This window comes from Eretmochelys imbricata, chromosome 4 (assembly GCF_965152235.1).
Source record: "Eretmochelys imbricata isolate rEreImb1 chromosome 4, rEreImb1.hap1, whole genome shotgun sequence".
NCBI classification, from domain to species: domain Eukaryota; kingdom Metazoa; phylum Chordata; order Testudines; family Cheloniidae; genus Eretmochelys; species Eretmochelys imbricata.
The window spans coordinates 94290365-94308471 of NC_135575.1; the positions used below are offsets into that span (position 1 = coordinate 94290365).

The 18107-nt window shown below is 40.3% G+C and overlaps 1 protein-coding gene across 1 annotated transcript in view; it reads right to left on the minus strand.

Moving 5' to 3' along the window:
* Nucleotides 1-13565: 13565 nt before the first annotated feature.
* Nucleotides 13566-18107, minus strand: part of SPATA18 (spermatogenesis associated 18) — a 38991-nt gene continuing 34449 nt past the window's right edge. Inside the window, exons 10-12 of the mRNA XM_077814578.1 lie at nt 16515-16638; nt 16068-16157; nt 13566-13658 (exon numbers count right to left, since the gene is read on the minus strand). Coding sequence (XP_077670704.1) covers nt 13566-13658; nt 16068-16157; nt 16515-16638 — 307 coding nt within the window. The remainder of the gene's footprint in view (nt 13659-16067; nt 16158-16514; nt 16639-18107) is intronic.

Here is an 18107-nt window from a genome sequence, read left to right on the forward strand (position 1 = left end):
TGAGGAGCAGTTAATGGACACAAAGCATTATCTGTACCTTATCTAGTGCTGGCATTTTGTTCAATATTCCCAAAGACTGAGGCTTTTCAGACATACATTTTAATTAGAAGGAACAGTTGCCAACAGCTATTTCTCTCATGCAACTTTTGCCATTCATTGAAGCCTTCATTTATATAATTGGGTTTGGCTTGTAGGGGGAATAGGTTGTTTTGTTTTTTAAGATGAGAACAACTCATTTATTCAAGCTCCAAAAAGTGTATTAGGCAGCAGCTGGGGGGGAAGCTTGTCCTATGATGATGCTCATTCAGCTGTCCCAAACAGCTTCATTTGCTAAATGTGTTATATGTTTCACTGATATTGGGTGGGTGGGGGGGTTGCCTCCAAGACTATTCAAGAATAAAGGCTGATGCGTATGTATATGATTATATGCAAGAATGCTTAAAGGTCACCGAGGCTTAATGGAAATCTTAGTCTCTCAATAGAATGCTTTCCTATCTCTTCAGTGTCGTATATCTCCCTCCTTGTATTTTATTGCTAGGAACACATGTATTGAAACGTTGATTTAATGGCCCATGTTATGATCATTATTATTAATCATAAAATCAGGGGTCACCATGGTGCTGTACAAATAAGAGACAGTCCTGCTCTGAACATCTCACAATCTAAATGAAGAAAAGATGCAATGAATGGATGTAAGAAATACACAGAGGGAGAGTGGGCAAGGAGAGAATGAAGGCAACAGTAATAGGAACAAGTGGTTGCACAGAGATATAAATTAACAAGAGATAATAATGACACCAGCTATCCTTTCTGGTCGCTTGACTTGCCATTATCAATTGCATATTTCTCACTTGCAGTCACAGGGTCAAATCATCCTTAATCTGGGAAACCCCACAGAAGGGCTTTGAAACTCCAGAATTTGACCGTCAGTTTCCTTTGAATTACTCCATCAGGTGGGATGCGGAGGCATGGTATGTCCTTCACAGAATAGGCAGGGAACATTGCTCTGAAAGTCCAGGGTGTCCTGAGAGCCACAGTGAGGTCCCACAGATATCTAGACTTACTGAAGGCATTTGCATGGAGGCCTTTTTGTTTGTGACATCAGTCTTATATGTGTGTCGTGGAGATGATTATGATCTCACACAACTGATGAGTTTAAGGCATGAATAAGGAGCAGGAACAGATACTTTTGAGAAAAAACTATCAAGTGCTCATGCAATCAGTCCCAGCGAGAGCTGAAGGTCATACCATAAGTCATACAAAAGGTAAAATTTTTAGATTTGCAATAAGATATTTGATTTGACCTCTGACCCCTGCAACAAAGTATTACCAGCACACAGGTAACATATAGGCAAGCATACTTTTTTTGATGTAGCTTGGCTAGTATTTTATGTTAACACTAATAGACAAATCATAAAGTAGCCTTATACAAACTCGCTAAAAAATGCCGAGTCCACTGTTTTCTGGCCAGAAGTTTGGCCCATGCTATATGCCATATTTTCAGTGTACCATGGCTTGTATTTCAAGTTTTATGATCATTCTTAGTCAGGCTTACTTCCTTTACTGGCAAAGGCTAGTCTGCATGTAAAATAGAAATGTTGTCAAAGAGAACATTGTTCTGCATGATTTCAAACATCCTGGATTTACTTTTACTGCTACTGAGCTGCCGTGAGTAGGGTTGTTCTATGCACTTCATACAAGATGCCATCTCATGGTATTTGTTAATACACCAGGACCCTGATAACATGTATTTCTGTGCAGATGGCATTGTCATTTGCTTCTGCAGAAACTGAGGTGATGCCTATTAACAATTAATTATGGTTGCTATGCTTCCATGTACCAGTTCCTCCCCTCTAAACATCGGAGGGAAGAGGGCCATAGGGTTCCCCTGATACCCATGAGATCCATAATAAAAAGAAGTTTAGAGAGGCAACCAATGTTCCCAAACAAACGATCAACCCAGAAAAACAGTTGTAAATGAATGAAGATCCCTATTGTACACAGCAGTAGCAGAAGACATCCTTAGACAAAAAGAAGTTAAATCACTCAAAATGCGTATTTGCCCTGGTCCATGAGGTAGAAATCAGCAGAAGGTGAAAAACAGAGATTGCTCCGTAACAGGCTGCACTATTGAGGTTCATGCGGGGTAAAGGCAAGCAAAGAGCCTTGGCATATTTTTTAGGGAAAATACCTCTGTAAATCATAGGAGAAGGAAAAAACATGGCAAACAGATCATCCAGCTCTTAATCACAGTTAGGCAAGCAGCTGAAATAGATCAATACTGCAAGTTGCCACTTTCTTAACCTAGAAACTGACAAAAGACCTGACAGGCATTATAGCAAATCTCGGTGTTTTCCTTAGGCAGCTGTGATAGTATCTTTAATGATGAAAAGAAGAGCTGGTTGAAAATGCACATTTTTAAAAATTTCCAACAAATTTTTTTAACAAAAACAGTCATCCAAAATCTAAAATATGTTCAGTTTTCAGAAAAACATTTTGGTTTTCAAAACTGAACATTTTACCAAAAGCTTAAAAAAAAAAGGGTGTTTTTTCATTAAACTCCATAAATGATGGCCAAAACTAAATTTTCAACCAATTACCTTTTGATCATTGGAAAAAAAAGCTTTAACAAAATAATTTTGACCAGCTTTAATGAAAAGGCAATAGGAACATTACTCAGAACCTAATGTCAATGACAACTTGCTATCGATTTTCTCTTTCCAGCTTTTTAATAATCATCTGGTTTGTTGCTGCTGTTGTACCTAAATGTTCCTCATGTTTTATCTTGTTCCTCATGGTCTATGTTTAACACATCAGTCAGCTGACTGATTTTATATGTGTTGGTTAAACTCAGATATGAATATACACCTGTTTTTACTGCTTTCGTTTGTAACATTTATAACTTTATTTGCAAACATTTATTGGTGGGGTTTTTTCCACTGAAGTTTTACTTACATACACACACACACACACACACACCACAAATTCCATTTATACAGCAACAGTGCCATCTTGTGGGAAACAGTATGTCTATCTCTTGACAAGTTTTTCCGAAGTACAGTTATCTAACCTCACAGCCCCAAACCTTCTACCATGCTCTAGAATTTCCTTTGAAATGTATATGTGTCATGTTGACTGGAGGACAGTGTTCAAACAAAATCCAAGAGGAAAGTTGTGAGGGATTATTGCCTTCAATGCTCCTCTTCTCCCATACTTCCTATCTCTCAAAAAAAACCCTGGTTCCCTCTGGTTAGCACATGAACTACTCACCTCTCTACAGACAAATATTGATTTAGCTGCCACATATGCAACATAAATTATGCAGATACAATTTTCCAGGGTGCTGTAGTAAGATTTCTCAGCGGCACTGGGGTATGGGCAGACACCCTTCTCTCCTTCAAACCAACCTACTTGAGTGGGACCCCAGGAAATGCAATCTGCAGTCACCTCCCCATCCCTGCAGAAGCCTACACACCTGTGGAAGATCTAGAAAGCAGATGATTTTCTGAAATCTGATAATCAGGTCTTTTCCATCCTCTCCATGTCCACACTTCCCAATATTTCTCTTTGGATTATATCTCTTTGACTCGTTTGCTGCTGCACCCCTAGGTGCCACCTACCTTTTGCCATTTCCTCACTTTCCCCTTTTGGGGGATTTTCATCCTTTTGCCTGTTTTTGCACGTTTTGTATATTTTCCTCTTTTCCCCTGTTTAGTACCTCTTGGCTACCTTTTTCGTGTCTACAGAGGCAGAACAATAATGGCACTTTACACAGAGGAGAGCTCTGGAATCCTTTGCAATCTAAAATGTCATGCATTGTACACAGGGAAATGACTCAAATGAATTTGTTTCCTTCATCGCTGTCTGAAGAACTGAGGTGCCAGGGCTATGAACTGCCAACCATAGAGGTGCTAGGGCTCAGCTCTGGTAAGCCCTGGCAAAAATTAAGCATTTTGACTGTATGTGTAAAGCCCTTGATGTAGAAGGTAACTGATTGTTCTAAGTTTTCCTTTATGCTATTCAGATATTACACAGGAGCCTGCTGTGTGCATAAAGAGCTGGAGGAGCAATGCTTCTGCTGCTACTACCATGCTGTACAGGCAAGGCCAAAATTAAAGCAGGCCACAATCCAGATTTGGGCTGCAGTCCAGCATATTATACTATAATTCAGTGGAGTCATTCACAGCACAGCTAAGCAGTTTTTCTTCTTGGTCCTCAGATGAAGACTGTGTTTTGAGTTAGCTGTAAATAGAAACTGAATAGGAGCCCATGTTCTTAGCTAGTTTGCTTTTGCTGCCTAAGGACAGCCAAGTTCAGGGAGGAAGCTTAGCCCGATATTTATGTTGTGTTATTGTTTGAGTTACCAGTAAAGCAACAGGTCCATGCCAGGAAAGGGGTCAGACTGGACCTTAATTTGGGGTCTGTGTACTCTTGCATCAGTGAGATCAGCCTATTCACAGCTTCACCAAGAGGAAGCATAGATGTTGTCATCTGCTCTTCATAAACCTCTTTCTTGAGGGGTCACAATCACTTGTCCATTTAAAATAACAATAGATTGAAATGTGTTTTAGATTTGCATTTTAATCTAGATGCATTATTCTTTTACAAAGTTTAATTTAGATCAGACCTTGGTAATGTAAGATAGAAGGACTGTTTTGGGTGGGTGGTCAGTAATTCCATAACAAAATAATCTAGTGTTTTTCATGACAATTTTAGAGGTACTAGTGAAAACATGGAAATCTTGGTGTTTTGCCAAGAACAATTGGAATTGATATGTTATTTAGACTATAGTCAGTCATCTGTAAAATTCCAGTCTGAATGAGACAAACATATGGTCCTAAGTGGTATTAATCAACAAAGACAGATAGCGTTTCATTACAGGCACACACACAAAAAGTGAGCGCAACTGATTTGAAATTTTGAAGAATTTGAAATCAGAGGCTGATTTAAACTGTAAGGTCTTTCGAGCAGGAACTCTGGGTGCACTCAGAACACTGGTCATACTCCTATAATAAGATAGGAGTGGTTACAGCACAACCTTAAAGAAAGAGGATTTAACATGACACAATCTGATGGTTTTGAATTTAGAGAGGTCCATGACTGACCTACATTAGCACAGAGGAAGAATAAACTTTTCTTTCTGACAAAGGCAAGGTATTCTTGCTGGAATTGAAGGCTTTGACAGCGCACCTTTGAGAACTTTATATTATACCTGATAGTATCTCTCATTGCCTGACCTAGTTGCTTCCAAGGCTCAATGGAAGCCATGTATTTATTTTACTTCCGGGGGAATTCTGTCCCAAAAAATTAAAAATTCTGCTCAAAATAATTTAAAATTCTGCAAATTTTATTTGTCAAAATAACATTATATAATCAGGCCAATTTCAATTATTTTGATAATTTATTTCAAAATACCTGTCAGCAGGTATGTCTGTAAAAATAAGGGAGACACAAAAAATTTCCTCCAGGGTAGAGTCAAAGAAATCCCTATGACATGGGTGGGCAAACTACGGCCTGTGGGCCGGATCCGGCCTATCAGGGCTTTGGATCCAGCCCATGAGACTGCCACCCCCATGGTGCCGTGGATCCCATGCTGCTGCGGGAAACGGACGGCACTACGTCCCTGTGGCCCCCTGGGGAAGGGGAGGGCAGAGGGCTCCATGTGCTGCCCTTGCCTGCAGGCACCACCTCCCCCGCAGCTCCCATTGGCCGGGAATGGGAAACCGCAGCCAATCAGAGCTTCGGGGGAGGTACCCGCGGGTGAGGGCAGCACACAGAGCCCTCTACCCTCCCTCCCCCAGAGGCCACAGGGACGTGGTGCCAGCCACTTCTGGGAGTGGCACAGGGCCATGGAGGTGGCAGGGAGCCTGCCTTAGCCTGGCTGTGTGCCGCTGCCACCCTGGAGCTGCGCCAGGGAATCAGTGTCGGGCTGGAACCCGCACCCCGAACTTCTCCTGCACCCCACACCCCAACCCCCTATCCTGAGCCCCTTGCTGCACCCTCCTGCACCCCAACCCCCGACCTGAGCCCCACCGCACCCCTCCTGCACGTCAAACCTATGCCAAGCCCCCTCCCGCACTCTGTACCCCCTGCCCTTCCTGCACACTGCACTCCCTCCCACACCCTGCACTCTCTCCTGCACCCCAACCCCTGCCCCAGTCCTACATTCATGGCCCTGCATGCAAATTCCCCACCCAGATGTGGCCTTCAGGCCAAGAAGTTTGCCCACCCCTGCCCTACAACAACCCAATTCTAGTTTCTCTGCCCTCTCCAGCCAGAACCCAGCTAGGGGGCCAGACACTCCTCCTCAGCGCCCCTCCTCCTCAGCCCAGACACTCACATCCCCTACCCTCCTAGATCCTAGGGATCCAGAGGAAAAAACAGCCTGATCATGGGTTCCAGGCTTGCACAGAGTTTCCTGTGAACTGCCTCCTTCCCTCAGGTCATGCTGGGAACTGCAGCTGCTGGGAACCCTCCAGTTCCCTCCCCCTCCCTGCAGCCTTGTCTTCTATTTGTGAGCTGGGTTCTGCCAAGTCTAGCAGCCCCTAGTGGTAGCCAACATCTCTACAGCCCATTTTGGGGGCAGGAGGGGGGTGGAAGGAAATTCTGCACACACACAAAGTTAATGTCTGCAAAATTCTGCATTGCGCCATGGTGCAGAATTCCCCCAGAAGTATTATTTATTTGGAAACTGCATTTAAGTTTGGTTTTGTACAATACATGAATCTCGAGAAATTAAATTTATAATTGAAATGTAAAGCCAATAACGAATTACACATAAAACTTAAGGGAAAGGAAACTGTCCACCCCCAACCCTGCTAAATTGCAACATGTTCATGCCACCATGAGTGATGTCATAAAGCCAAGGCCTAACAAATGCAAATGAATCTGCTACTACTGCAAATCTCTTTGATTGGTAAACATTTTTAGTTTCTGATCATTTGTTGTTACGATCTTACCAAACTACGTGGCAAGTCATTTCTTATGAGCGTTGCAAACTTTTAAAATAAATATTTCCAGAAAGTAAATAAAGTTCCATTCAACATCTCAGTGCTAACTAATTGTATACAGTTGAGTCATTCCCTTTTGTGACAAGTATCAGGGGGCAGCCGTGTTAGTGTGTATCCACAAAAACAACAAGGAGTCCAGTGGCACCTTACAGACTAACAGATTTAATAGATCAATAGAAACAGACTGAGGAACAAAGAAAATTGAAAACCATAGAAGATAAACACAAATGGGAATAACAAGGAGTCCGGTGGCACCTTAAAGACTAACAGATTTATTTGAGCATAAGCTTTTGTGGGTAAAAACCCCACTTCTTCAGACGCATGGAGTGAAGCTTATGCTCAAATAAATCTGTTAGTCTTTAAGGTGCCACCGGACTCCTTGTTATTCCCGTTTGTGTTTATCTTCCATGGTTTTCAATTTTTTTTGTTCCTCAGTCGATTTCTATTGATAGAAAAAAACCCACAGTGATGCAGACATTTTGCCTTCTTTTCCAGAAAACAGATTATCAGTAATAAAAGAGAAAATATTCTTCACCTAATATTTTTTTCAGCATCATAGGAATCTCCAGATATTTTGATCATCTAACCTATAATCCTTTACCCAAAGCCTTCAAAGCATTTTACAAAGGTAAATTATCCTCATCTTAGAAGTGTGGAAACTGAACATTTTCCTCTAAGATATAATGCTGTGCAAAGGAAGAACTAGCTCTAGTTTCAAATTAGCTTTAAAATTATCTTTCCTTATAAAGTGTTTATTTTTAAACAAAGAAGTCAGTATATAGGTTATTGGGAATGAGGCCCTGTAAGATGGTCTATTTCACAGAAAGTGACACAAAGTTAAATAACATCTGCAAACTGACTTTTTTATTTAAAATCAGTTCTAATTTTCATAGAGAATTTTGTTATAGCATTTCTTGCTTGCACAATCAGCTCTCTTAAAAGTCAATAGCCAGTTTTCAGGTGTACCTTATTTGTGTTTCTACTTTGACTTCAAAAAGCAGGGTGCCAAGAACTGGTATAACAATGTGCTGAGTAGAATGTGTATTTCCTGAATAAACAACACATGCTGTGTCAGCAAAAAGGTGACAGATTTCCTCACATCATTTTCCAGTATCAGGAAATTTGAGTTCAACTGTGAATGCAGATATTTCTGTTTAAATGTAATTGCTCCATACTGCATGAACAAGAGATATAGTACAATCCAGAAACACAGAAAGCGCATTCAGCCTGAATGTACTGTGACAGGGTCGGGCCAGATGGCTACAGGAGAGTAATAGAAGGCAGATATATTAGCCCCAGGCTAAGTAGGTCCCTTTTCCCTGGGTAAGATAACAGGGAAGGTTCCAGAACAATCAGGAACCTTCTGGAGACAATTAAGACAGGCTGATTAGAATACCTGCAGCCAATCAAGAAGCTGCTAGAATCAATTAAGGCAGGCTAATCAGGACACCTGGGGGTTTTAAAAAGGAGCTCACTTCAGTTTGTGGTGTGCGTGTGAGGAGCTGGGAGCAAGAGGCACTAGGAGCTGAGAGTGAGAACGCATACTGTTGGAGGACTGAGGTGTACAAGCATCATCAGACACCAGGAGGAAGGTCCTATGGTGAGAATAAAGAAGGTGTTGGGAGGAGGCCATGGGGAAGTAGCCCAGGGAGTTGTAGCTGTCGCACAGCTGTTTCAGGAGGCACTCTAAACAGCTGCATTCCACAGGGCCCTGGGCTGGAACCCAGAGTAGAGGACGGGCCTGGGTTCCCCCCAAATCCTCCCAACTCCTGGTTAGACACAGGAGGAGTCGACCTGGACTGTGAATTCAGAAAAACGGCCAAGCTGAGGGCTGCCGTGAAGCTCCAAAGCGAGCAAATCCGCCAATAAGTGCAAGACCCACCAAGGTAGAGCAGGAACTTTGTCACAGTACCATATGCTAAAACACTTGCACACAAAATAAATTCCTTTTTCAAGTTTCTTTAATGTAAAGCCAGGCTATTTCAAATCAAACTAAGAACATAATTCTCTTGACAACTGCAATCAAAGATGAGTGAGTTATGACAAAGTTATATTATCTAAGGCTAAAGAAGAGAATTAATTGCTGATGGCACTTGTATATAAAGACATTATTTGCAATACATTTAAAACAGACTGGCAAAAATGCAAAAGAAGGATTAAAGGGCACCAGCTGGTCCAGGAAGATGGAAGGGTGTTTACCACTTTGGGTAATTGGATAGCTTTTGCCTCCTCTGCAAAGTACTTCCTCTCCAGGTCCTCCTAGAGTGATGTATACTACCCTGGCCCAGCATCACCATCGCAAACTCCCACCCGAAGATAGGTGGAAAAGCAGCACAAGATTGCTTCTGAACTTGGATCTCCCACTGCATGATAGTAAGCTGAGCCATCCATCTTGGTAATTCTTGATTGTATATAGTGATATTCTGGGATATATTAAAATCATTTGCTCATAGAGAAGAAGGGAAAGTGAAGGAGAATCCATATGTTGATGCCACAGTATCTCCTCAAAAATAGGTAATAAAAAAAGATATCAGATTTAGATTGGACTGTGGGGTGATCTTTTCTTCAGCCATTTAAAATCAGCTTTGACAGCGCTGATATGCAGGGGAAACTCTTCAGCTATTACAACGTTTATATAAAACATACATTATGTCCACACAAATGCACTGGTCCATATTAAGGGCTGATTTACATCCCAGGCAATCTCATTTATCTGAGTGGGATTATACAGGGCTTGGATCAGCTCTGAATTTGGCCCAACACTTCAGGATTATCACTGACATCATGAATAACACTGTATTGGAACAATCGTGTAGCATAAACCCCACTTATCACATTCATTTTGCAGCTTACAAAAATCATGTCAGCAAACATTTCTGTATTTATGCCACCTGTATTATTTTGTTACGACTACCGGTGTGGCATTTGCACTGATTTGTTATAAGACATTTGCTCTCCCTGGAGGTTTTTAATACTTTATTAACATGTATGTGTGCTATACAATTCCTGTACGGTGATTCTTCCACTTAGCACTTGAGAGAAATTACAGAGCTCCCTTTTTATAAGGCCACTGTGCTTTATTGCACATGTAAGTCAATCATAGAGGATCATACACTGACATTGATCAGCATGTACAAATTGCACTGTTGTCAGGAGGAGTTGTGCATGTAGATAAAGGGCAGTATATAGCCTGTTAATGTCTGACTCATCACTAAAAAAAAAAAAATCCCTTGTCTGACCTACTCACTAATTTAAATGACTATAAATGACCTGAAATGAAGCCCAATAAAAAAACATCTTTCTCTTAATGGCATCATGCACCTTGCTAAATGCTATTGGCTCCACAGATCAATGTGGTAGAGAGTGAGAACTGTTTATCAAGCTTATTTTTTATTTAACTTTTACATTTTGCAAGGTATTTCTGAAGCCACTTTCTCCCTGCAAAACCTAGTGTGCACTCACTTTAATTCTTTTAAACTTTTCTGTTACTTTCAGACAAGTGACCAGAGTGCTCAGTCAGCTCATTTGGTGAATTCTGTATATGATGTGGTCCTCAAGTGTTTTAAATCTTTGTTTCTGAACTTGCATTTTTAGTTCTTTGTGGGATACTTCATCTAAAGGTATTGCTGAGGTGTGTCTCTAGGTCAATCATGGATCCCAGGCCATTAAATATGTTTGTGTCTCTTTTGTATGACATTTAATTTTCTAATACTAGGTTATGAAAATCTGCTTCTTGTCAGAACAATGTGTGTCAAATGACAGAGATTGTGATCTAGTGTGTCTTTGTAGTGAACATGTGGAAGTCAAATAATATATAAAACCTGAACAGTAATAGTACAAAAACCTCTCTCTTTGGCCTGAAACAATTATTAGATTCTGTGATATTGATTACTTAGGCATCCCGTTTTGAACATCTTGCTCTGTTAGGCACCTAAATCCATATTTAGACACCTGAAGAAGGGGTCTGATTATATCAGGCCACAGAAGATGGCTCACTCAATGATTACTTGTTCTGTTCATTCCCTCTGAAGCACCCGGCATTGGCCACTGTCAGAAGACAGAATACTGAGCTAGATGGACCTTTGGTCTGACCCAGTATGGCCATTCTTATGATCACTGACTTCAGTGCTGCAAGTGCTCAAAATCAAGACATTTATGTAGCGATATTAATCAAGGGATTGATGTGTAAGTGTGCAGGATAACACTAACCTCAGCTCCCTGGCTGTAACTAACAATATAAGAACCTATAAGAAGGAACAAACTACTTTAAATGTTCATTTCAGAGGCTATATGTGCATTGATTTTAACAGACAACAAGAGAGCCCACCACTTACCTGAGTGCCTTTTCGGTGTGTCTCTCAGTTCATTCTCAGGACCTGTGGAAATGATTTTGCATATACCAGCCCCCATAGAGCTCTCACCCTCGTGTAAATCAGGAATAACTCTTACATTACATATGTATAAAACCAGGGTCAGAGCTAAATCAGGCCCACAGTTTGTGTATACAGGCACCAATTGTGACATTATAGTTACAGTAGTGTATAGTGAAGTTGGGCTGGGCCGGTCTTAAAGTTTGTAAAGCCTCAAACAGCCCCACAGTTGTGGGGAGGAAGAAGGGAGTGTACCAAGTCTGCACAAGGCCCCCTATGAGAGGTCATGGAATTAATGAATGTAGGTGAATTTTTAAAGAGTTAAATACATTCATGACTAACAGCGTGTACAATTGTGAATTTTGTTACAATGAAAGTAATGAAATCTCACGTTTTGGGGCATAAGCTGATTGCAACAGGGGACAGGAAGGAATTCATCCATTTACATTCCACAACAGTGAAGCTGAGTTATGGGAAATGTCCACTTTCCTCTGAAGCATCAGGTATTGGACTGAAACAAGATACTGGACTTGATGAACTAATGGTCAGATCTATTATTACACATCCTAGGTTCCTATGTAAAAGAGCAAGGCCCCAAGCAGTCACTTGTGTTGCTTGTATTTAAGGCTGGCCCTACAGATGAGGTTCAGGAGAGAAAAAAGAAAATCAGTTCTCTTAGAAACAAATATTCTGATATTAACATGAAGTTTTTACAAATGGACAAGAAATCCTTTAAAATGGCAGAAGAACCAAGATACTTCTGAGACCAAAATAATCAATTATTTAATTCAGAATGCAGCAAGTGACTGTCTTTAATAGCCACGTTTTTGTGATTGTGTTCAAATGGAGGCTCTAATCGTGTTCTGTATGTATTTGGAAGAGATACTGAATAGTTAATGCATCCCAAGCAAGTATTTCAAACCTCAAAATGTTCAGTGACACACTTTTGAAATATCAATAAGGTCCAAATTGCAACCACTAGTGAGATTCCTTTCTTCAGTAACAGGCTGAATTTAACAAGCATAGTGAATTCCATGGCCAAAACCAGCACACTTCATACAAACTATTAGCTATGTGCTTTCATAAATCAATGTAACTGAAGACATGGAGACTGAAATGCCGTAGTCACATGTGCCAGTCATAAACTACTGGTATTTCATCAGTCAGGCAACGGAGACCACCTTCAGTTGATACATCAACGACAAAACAATGCTACCGAAGTAATTAAGAGTTTCCCATCCTGAGATTAGGGCTGCCTTCTCGAAATGTAAATAAGCACCATCTAGTGACATTGTTTTCAAGTAACAGCTAATCTCAACAAGTTGTAATGTTCATGTGATGTTAAATATGCCGTCAAAATAAATGGCATCATATCGTTTCAGGTAAAAATGTTCTAGATGTGATCCTTAGATCTGCTGCTCTATTTCTGCAAGGATTGCTAAGAGCTGTGTAAACTCTATACCATATGAGTATGATCCTAAATGTCTATGCAATTTTTTTTATCAAATTGGTTCAATTAATTTCTATAATGATAAAAAACCTACTAAACTTATAAAAACACGCTAAGCGAAAACAACATTTAACCCTCCCTTTGGAGTAACACAAAACTGCCATTCACATTATCTTAAGTGAGGTTTGAGGTACTCTTGGAACAGGAGGAGGCACCACTGAAGTTGACTGATCCGGATGTACAGAATCACAGAAACACATCCAGTTAATTTAAAGTCCTATTGGAGAAAAATACACATTTCAGTATGACTAGTTTTCTAAATAACTACACTGAGTGGATTCAAGAAGGGACTTCATTTGAAATTTTGAAAAATTCCTCATTTCATCCTGGTCAGATAGCCAGTCCATTTGGAATTTGTAGGTTTAGAGCCAGTAGTCACAGAGTTGCCTGCTTCTCTCATCGAAGAGGGGCCAAATTGTACTTACTATATGACAGTTCTGTAGGAAGCTGTGGGGATACTTGGCTGGCCATAGAATAAAGGCAACTAGCAGTCAGAGACATTGTGATAACAGTTTGGAAGGGATGAGAAAGAAGGTGCTCTACAAAAGTCAGAAACATCGGCCTTTTCACAAAATGAAAAAGTGAAGGGCCACTCATTTTAAAAACAACACAAGTGTGTCAGAGACAAAGACGAGCACAGTGTTATTTGATCTCTTTACTCAATCTTTCAAGCACTTAATGTGAAAACCAGGAGGCATTGTGTACTGAATACGCCCACTTACTTGGGCTTCCGCTCCTTATTGGGGAAGGGCTGCGACTTCGAGGTAACTGCAAGGCAAACAGCAAAGAGCAAGTCAGCAGACCAGGTTCAAAAAAGGCATTACACTCCAGACAAGCATCTCAGGGTCTGTCTACAGTCAGAAAATTTGCACTGATATTACTACACGAATGATGCAAAGTAGAGCTTATACTGGGGTGGATTTCAGAGATTTCATTGAGTCTAAGGCCAGAAAGGAGCACTAAATCATCTAGTCTGATCTCCTGTATGTCACAAGTCATTAAATTTCACCCTGGTACCCTGTACTGAGCCCAGTAACTTGGGTAAGACTAAAGCATTTCAGTCCTCAGAAGACTAGATGGTTGTGTGCCCCAGGCAGAGAACAGGGGAGACTGAGGTGCTACCAATGCCTGCAGCCCCTCAATGGTATGGAATTGATTAAGTAGGATAAACCCAGATGATTCTATCACGTGACTTGTGCCTTATGCTGCAGAGGAAGGCAACAAACCACCAAGTCTCTGCCAATCTGGTTTAGGGGAAAATCCCTTCCCCACCAAAATCCGGTGATCAGTGGGACCCTGAGCATGTGGGCAAGACCCAACAGCCAGGCAACTAGGAGAAGGGCTCTCTATACCACCTTCAAGCTTAATTCAGCAAATTACCTCCTCTCATTCTTCTTTCACGACACCCACAAGAAGTGAGTCTACCAAGGCATTGTTAATGATAAGGCATTTATTTCTTATATGCACCCACACATATTTTTATACACACACACACAAACACACACACAGTATGTATATGTATATTTATATATAAAAATAAATCACCTCCCCACACATTCCATCTATATAATATTTATTAAATAAATACCTTAATGATAGATAGATAGACACACAATAAATATGATTCGACAATTTTAAAATTATATATATCTGTAACTAGTCAAATATCATTCAAATATATCAAATATCATTCAAAAATTGCATAAAATATTTGCTGCACACTCCCATAATCTTATTTTTGGGAGCTCAGTCCTTTCTTCCCTATCCCCACCTCACTGATTTGTTGCTCCTGCCTTCCATTAGAGGGTAAATTTAGACTGCTAGTTCTAAGAAGAAGGGACAATGTGCTGTTTATATGTAGTGTGAGGGCCCTAAAATTCTTCTGGGTGGTTGTACTTGATAATTTAGGAGAGACTGGAAGTCAGAGAAGGTGGAGACTTGTAGAACTGTAGGGTGACCAGATGTCCTGATTTTATAGGGACAGTCCTGATATTCAGGGCTTTGTCTTATATTAGCACCTATTACCCCCCACCCCCTGTCCTGATTTTTCACACTTTCTATCTCGTCACCCTAAGAACTGGACAGGGAGGACGGCAAATAATATACATAAGACCAACAATCTATCAATACTTTCATTAGTCTACACTTGATCTGCAATAAGGATAGTTTACCATATAGTTTTTCATTCTCACACACACACACGCTAGCCGTGTACGGTACTGATAAACATAGTAAAGGAAAATGGTTCTACATAATACCATTCTCTGGGAAGTCATCTTGTGCAGCAATTTTACATTCACCTTATGCAGAAGGTGAGCCCCTAATACATACACACACACACACACACACACACCATATAAGTATGTATTAAGCACCAATAACTTTATGCACAAATATTGTAATAGTGAGGTAGCCTAAACTTGCCTATAGCATAAGTGAACAGGATTATGGTAAGTATCCCATAATTCCTTGCAATTTGCTAAAGTAAGCATTTGGCATAAGCAAATAGGAAATTTGTCAAAATGAAGATACATTTATTGTGTGTCTTAATACAATCCAGGGAAGTACCTTCATGGACCAGTACCTTAAATGCTAGTATCCAAAACAAAGATAAGGAAGGAACAGAACAAAAAGTGAAGGAACTGGAACATATGGGTTGGATTTCAGTGATATATCAAGAGATGTGTAACTTGTAAAATCATCATAGAAATAATGCCAGCAGAAACATGGAATTTTGGGAGCTCACCTTCTGCATAAGGTGAACGTAACATTGCTGCACAAGACAACTTCCCGGAGAATGGTATCACAGAGAACCATTTTCCTTTACTCGGTCATTATTGGCTTAGAGCAATACACCTGACTGACAATTATTTTGGCCACTTGAATATATTTCATAACAAACCAAAGTGTGGTCAAGCAATTGACCACATTATTTATCAACAAATTTTACATATTTGACTAAAATGGTAACACTCAACACCTATTTTGCACCACGCAGAAACAGATGTATGTAAGTACCTATTTGTAAGTATAATGCTTCATCTTACTCCACGCAAGATTGTCAATATGAATGTTTATTTCCCAGGTTCAACATGTGCGTATGGCTTGTAATGTTACAGAATGCCTAGATTCTGTTAATTATATTGAGTGTAAAATGATTGATGTGTTATACTGTACCAAGGTGCGGCTGGGGCTTGCAGAATGAGACAGAATAGGGCTCATGCTGCGGCTTCTGCTTCTGTTTTTACTCCTGCTCCTGCGAGACCACTACAACAAAACACAGTATGACACAGATCTATATTAAGAAAAGTACATTCATTCAAACTAAATTTGGGAACAGCCTTACTTTGCTGAAGTCAAGGCTTAAGTATATGAATAGAAGAATATTTCCCTAACTAAGGCCCTGATCCTGCAAACATTTCACATGCTAACCTTTAAGCACGTGAGCGGCATGTTGAAGCCAATGAGACTACTCATATGCACAAAATTAAATGCATGGTAAGTGTTGACAAGATCAGGCCCTAAATAAATATCAAGATTTGATACACAATAATTCTGCCTGTAGTAGAGTTGCATGAGAATTTAAATAGGATGACTTTCCTTAGCAAGTCCAAGGGTACATACCAGAGCACCTCTCTTTGAGACTGCCTCTCCCTTCACAATAATAGAATCATTTTCTATCAGAGCAGGCCACACATGATAGACCACCAAGGGAGCCGTAAAATCAGAATCATAGCTGCGACGGTATCTGTTCAAACACAGCAAAGAGGATATTACCATGTCAATGCTAAAAGAAACGAGTGATGGCTACGCTTGATAAGGCCAGAATATTTAATATAGCTTGTAAATATGTTTCTTAACAATATTTCAGTGGTACATGTAAAAATAAAGTATAAAGAGGAATGTACTTGTGTGAAACTCATCTAACATAGGTATATGTGGCCTGCCAGTGCCAACAGAAGTTTTGTTACAATAATCTCTCACATCAGATGCACACCTGCTTAGCCCAGGTGCAAGCCCTTTCATCACTGACAGGCAACATGAAGTGCAGTTTTCGATAATCAAAGTATATTACATCTTCCTGGGACTGCTTATCATTAAAGATACAACAATAAAAATGAATTAGGAATAAATATTAAATGGACAATATCAGTTTCCTTCAAAGAAATCAGTTTAAAGGATTTTGGGCACACTAGTTAGCAAGGCCAGATTTAGGATTCTGGGGGCCCCAGCAAAGTTACCTTGGGAGACACCAATCCTTTCAATCTCTCCTCCTCCCAGTAATTGCTGCACTTTTGCACACTCCCAACAAATCCCTTCTGTCTATCTTTTTTTCTCCCTCCCTGCCCACAGTCAGTTCCCCACAGTTCCATGTTAAACATAGGACTTTCCCTCAATCTGAGGCCTTGTAGACCAAAAGTCTCCCCAACGTCACAGGTTTCAGTAGGTCTATCACAGTAGCATCATAAAGTTACCCTCCATATTTAGTTTTGTCAGAAGCCACAGATGGCAACAATAAGCTGTTCATTTTATGCCACAAGAGAAAATTTATCATTGTGTTAAAACGGTTCTGTCAGCACACTTGTTTATTGATACTTGCATATTATATAAACACATATACACAAAGCTATCTACATCACATGTCTATTGGTGATATCAATGTTATAAATTGCACTTTTCATGTACCTTAAAACCTCTGAGTACTTTCAAACTGCTGCAATGCTTTCTTTTTAAATAATTTAAAATTTAACATTTCCACTCCCAAAGTTACCCTGGTCTTAGGTGCCGGATGGGCAATGGTCAATCCTGACTAAAAACATATTTAAGGTCTGGTATCTAATGATCCATGAGGGCTAGAAACAGGCACTATCTACCCATAGGCACTGGAGAGTTCCACCTTTCCAGTGGGACACATGACTTCTTCCCTGCCCTTAAAGATCCTGAGATAATGACCTATAAACCAGTGACATTTTTAAGTCTAGAAAAACTATTTTTGAAATTGTTAGGGGTTTTTTAAATGTATTGGTTCTATATTCTGTCTCCCTCCCTGGTCTTTTGAAGGCCAAACACATATAGTTGACTGAGAAAGGGTGATAACACTAAAAATAGTTAGGGGCCATTGCCCTTCTAATATAGCCAAAACAGCTGGCTGGTCAGCAGCTGGCTAACCCCATGTCTTCTGATCATGTCTGATTCTGCTTTTGTCCCGTTGAAGCT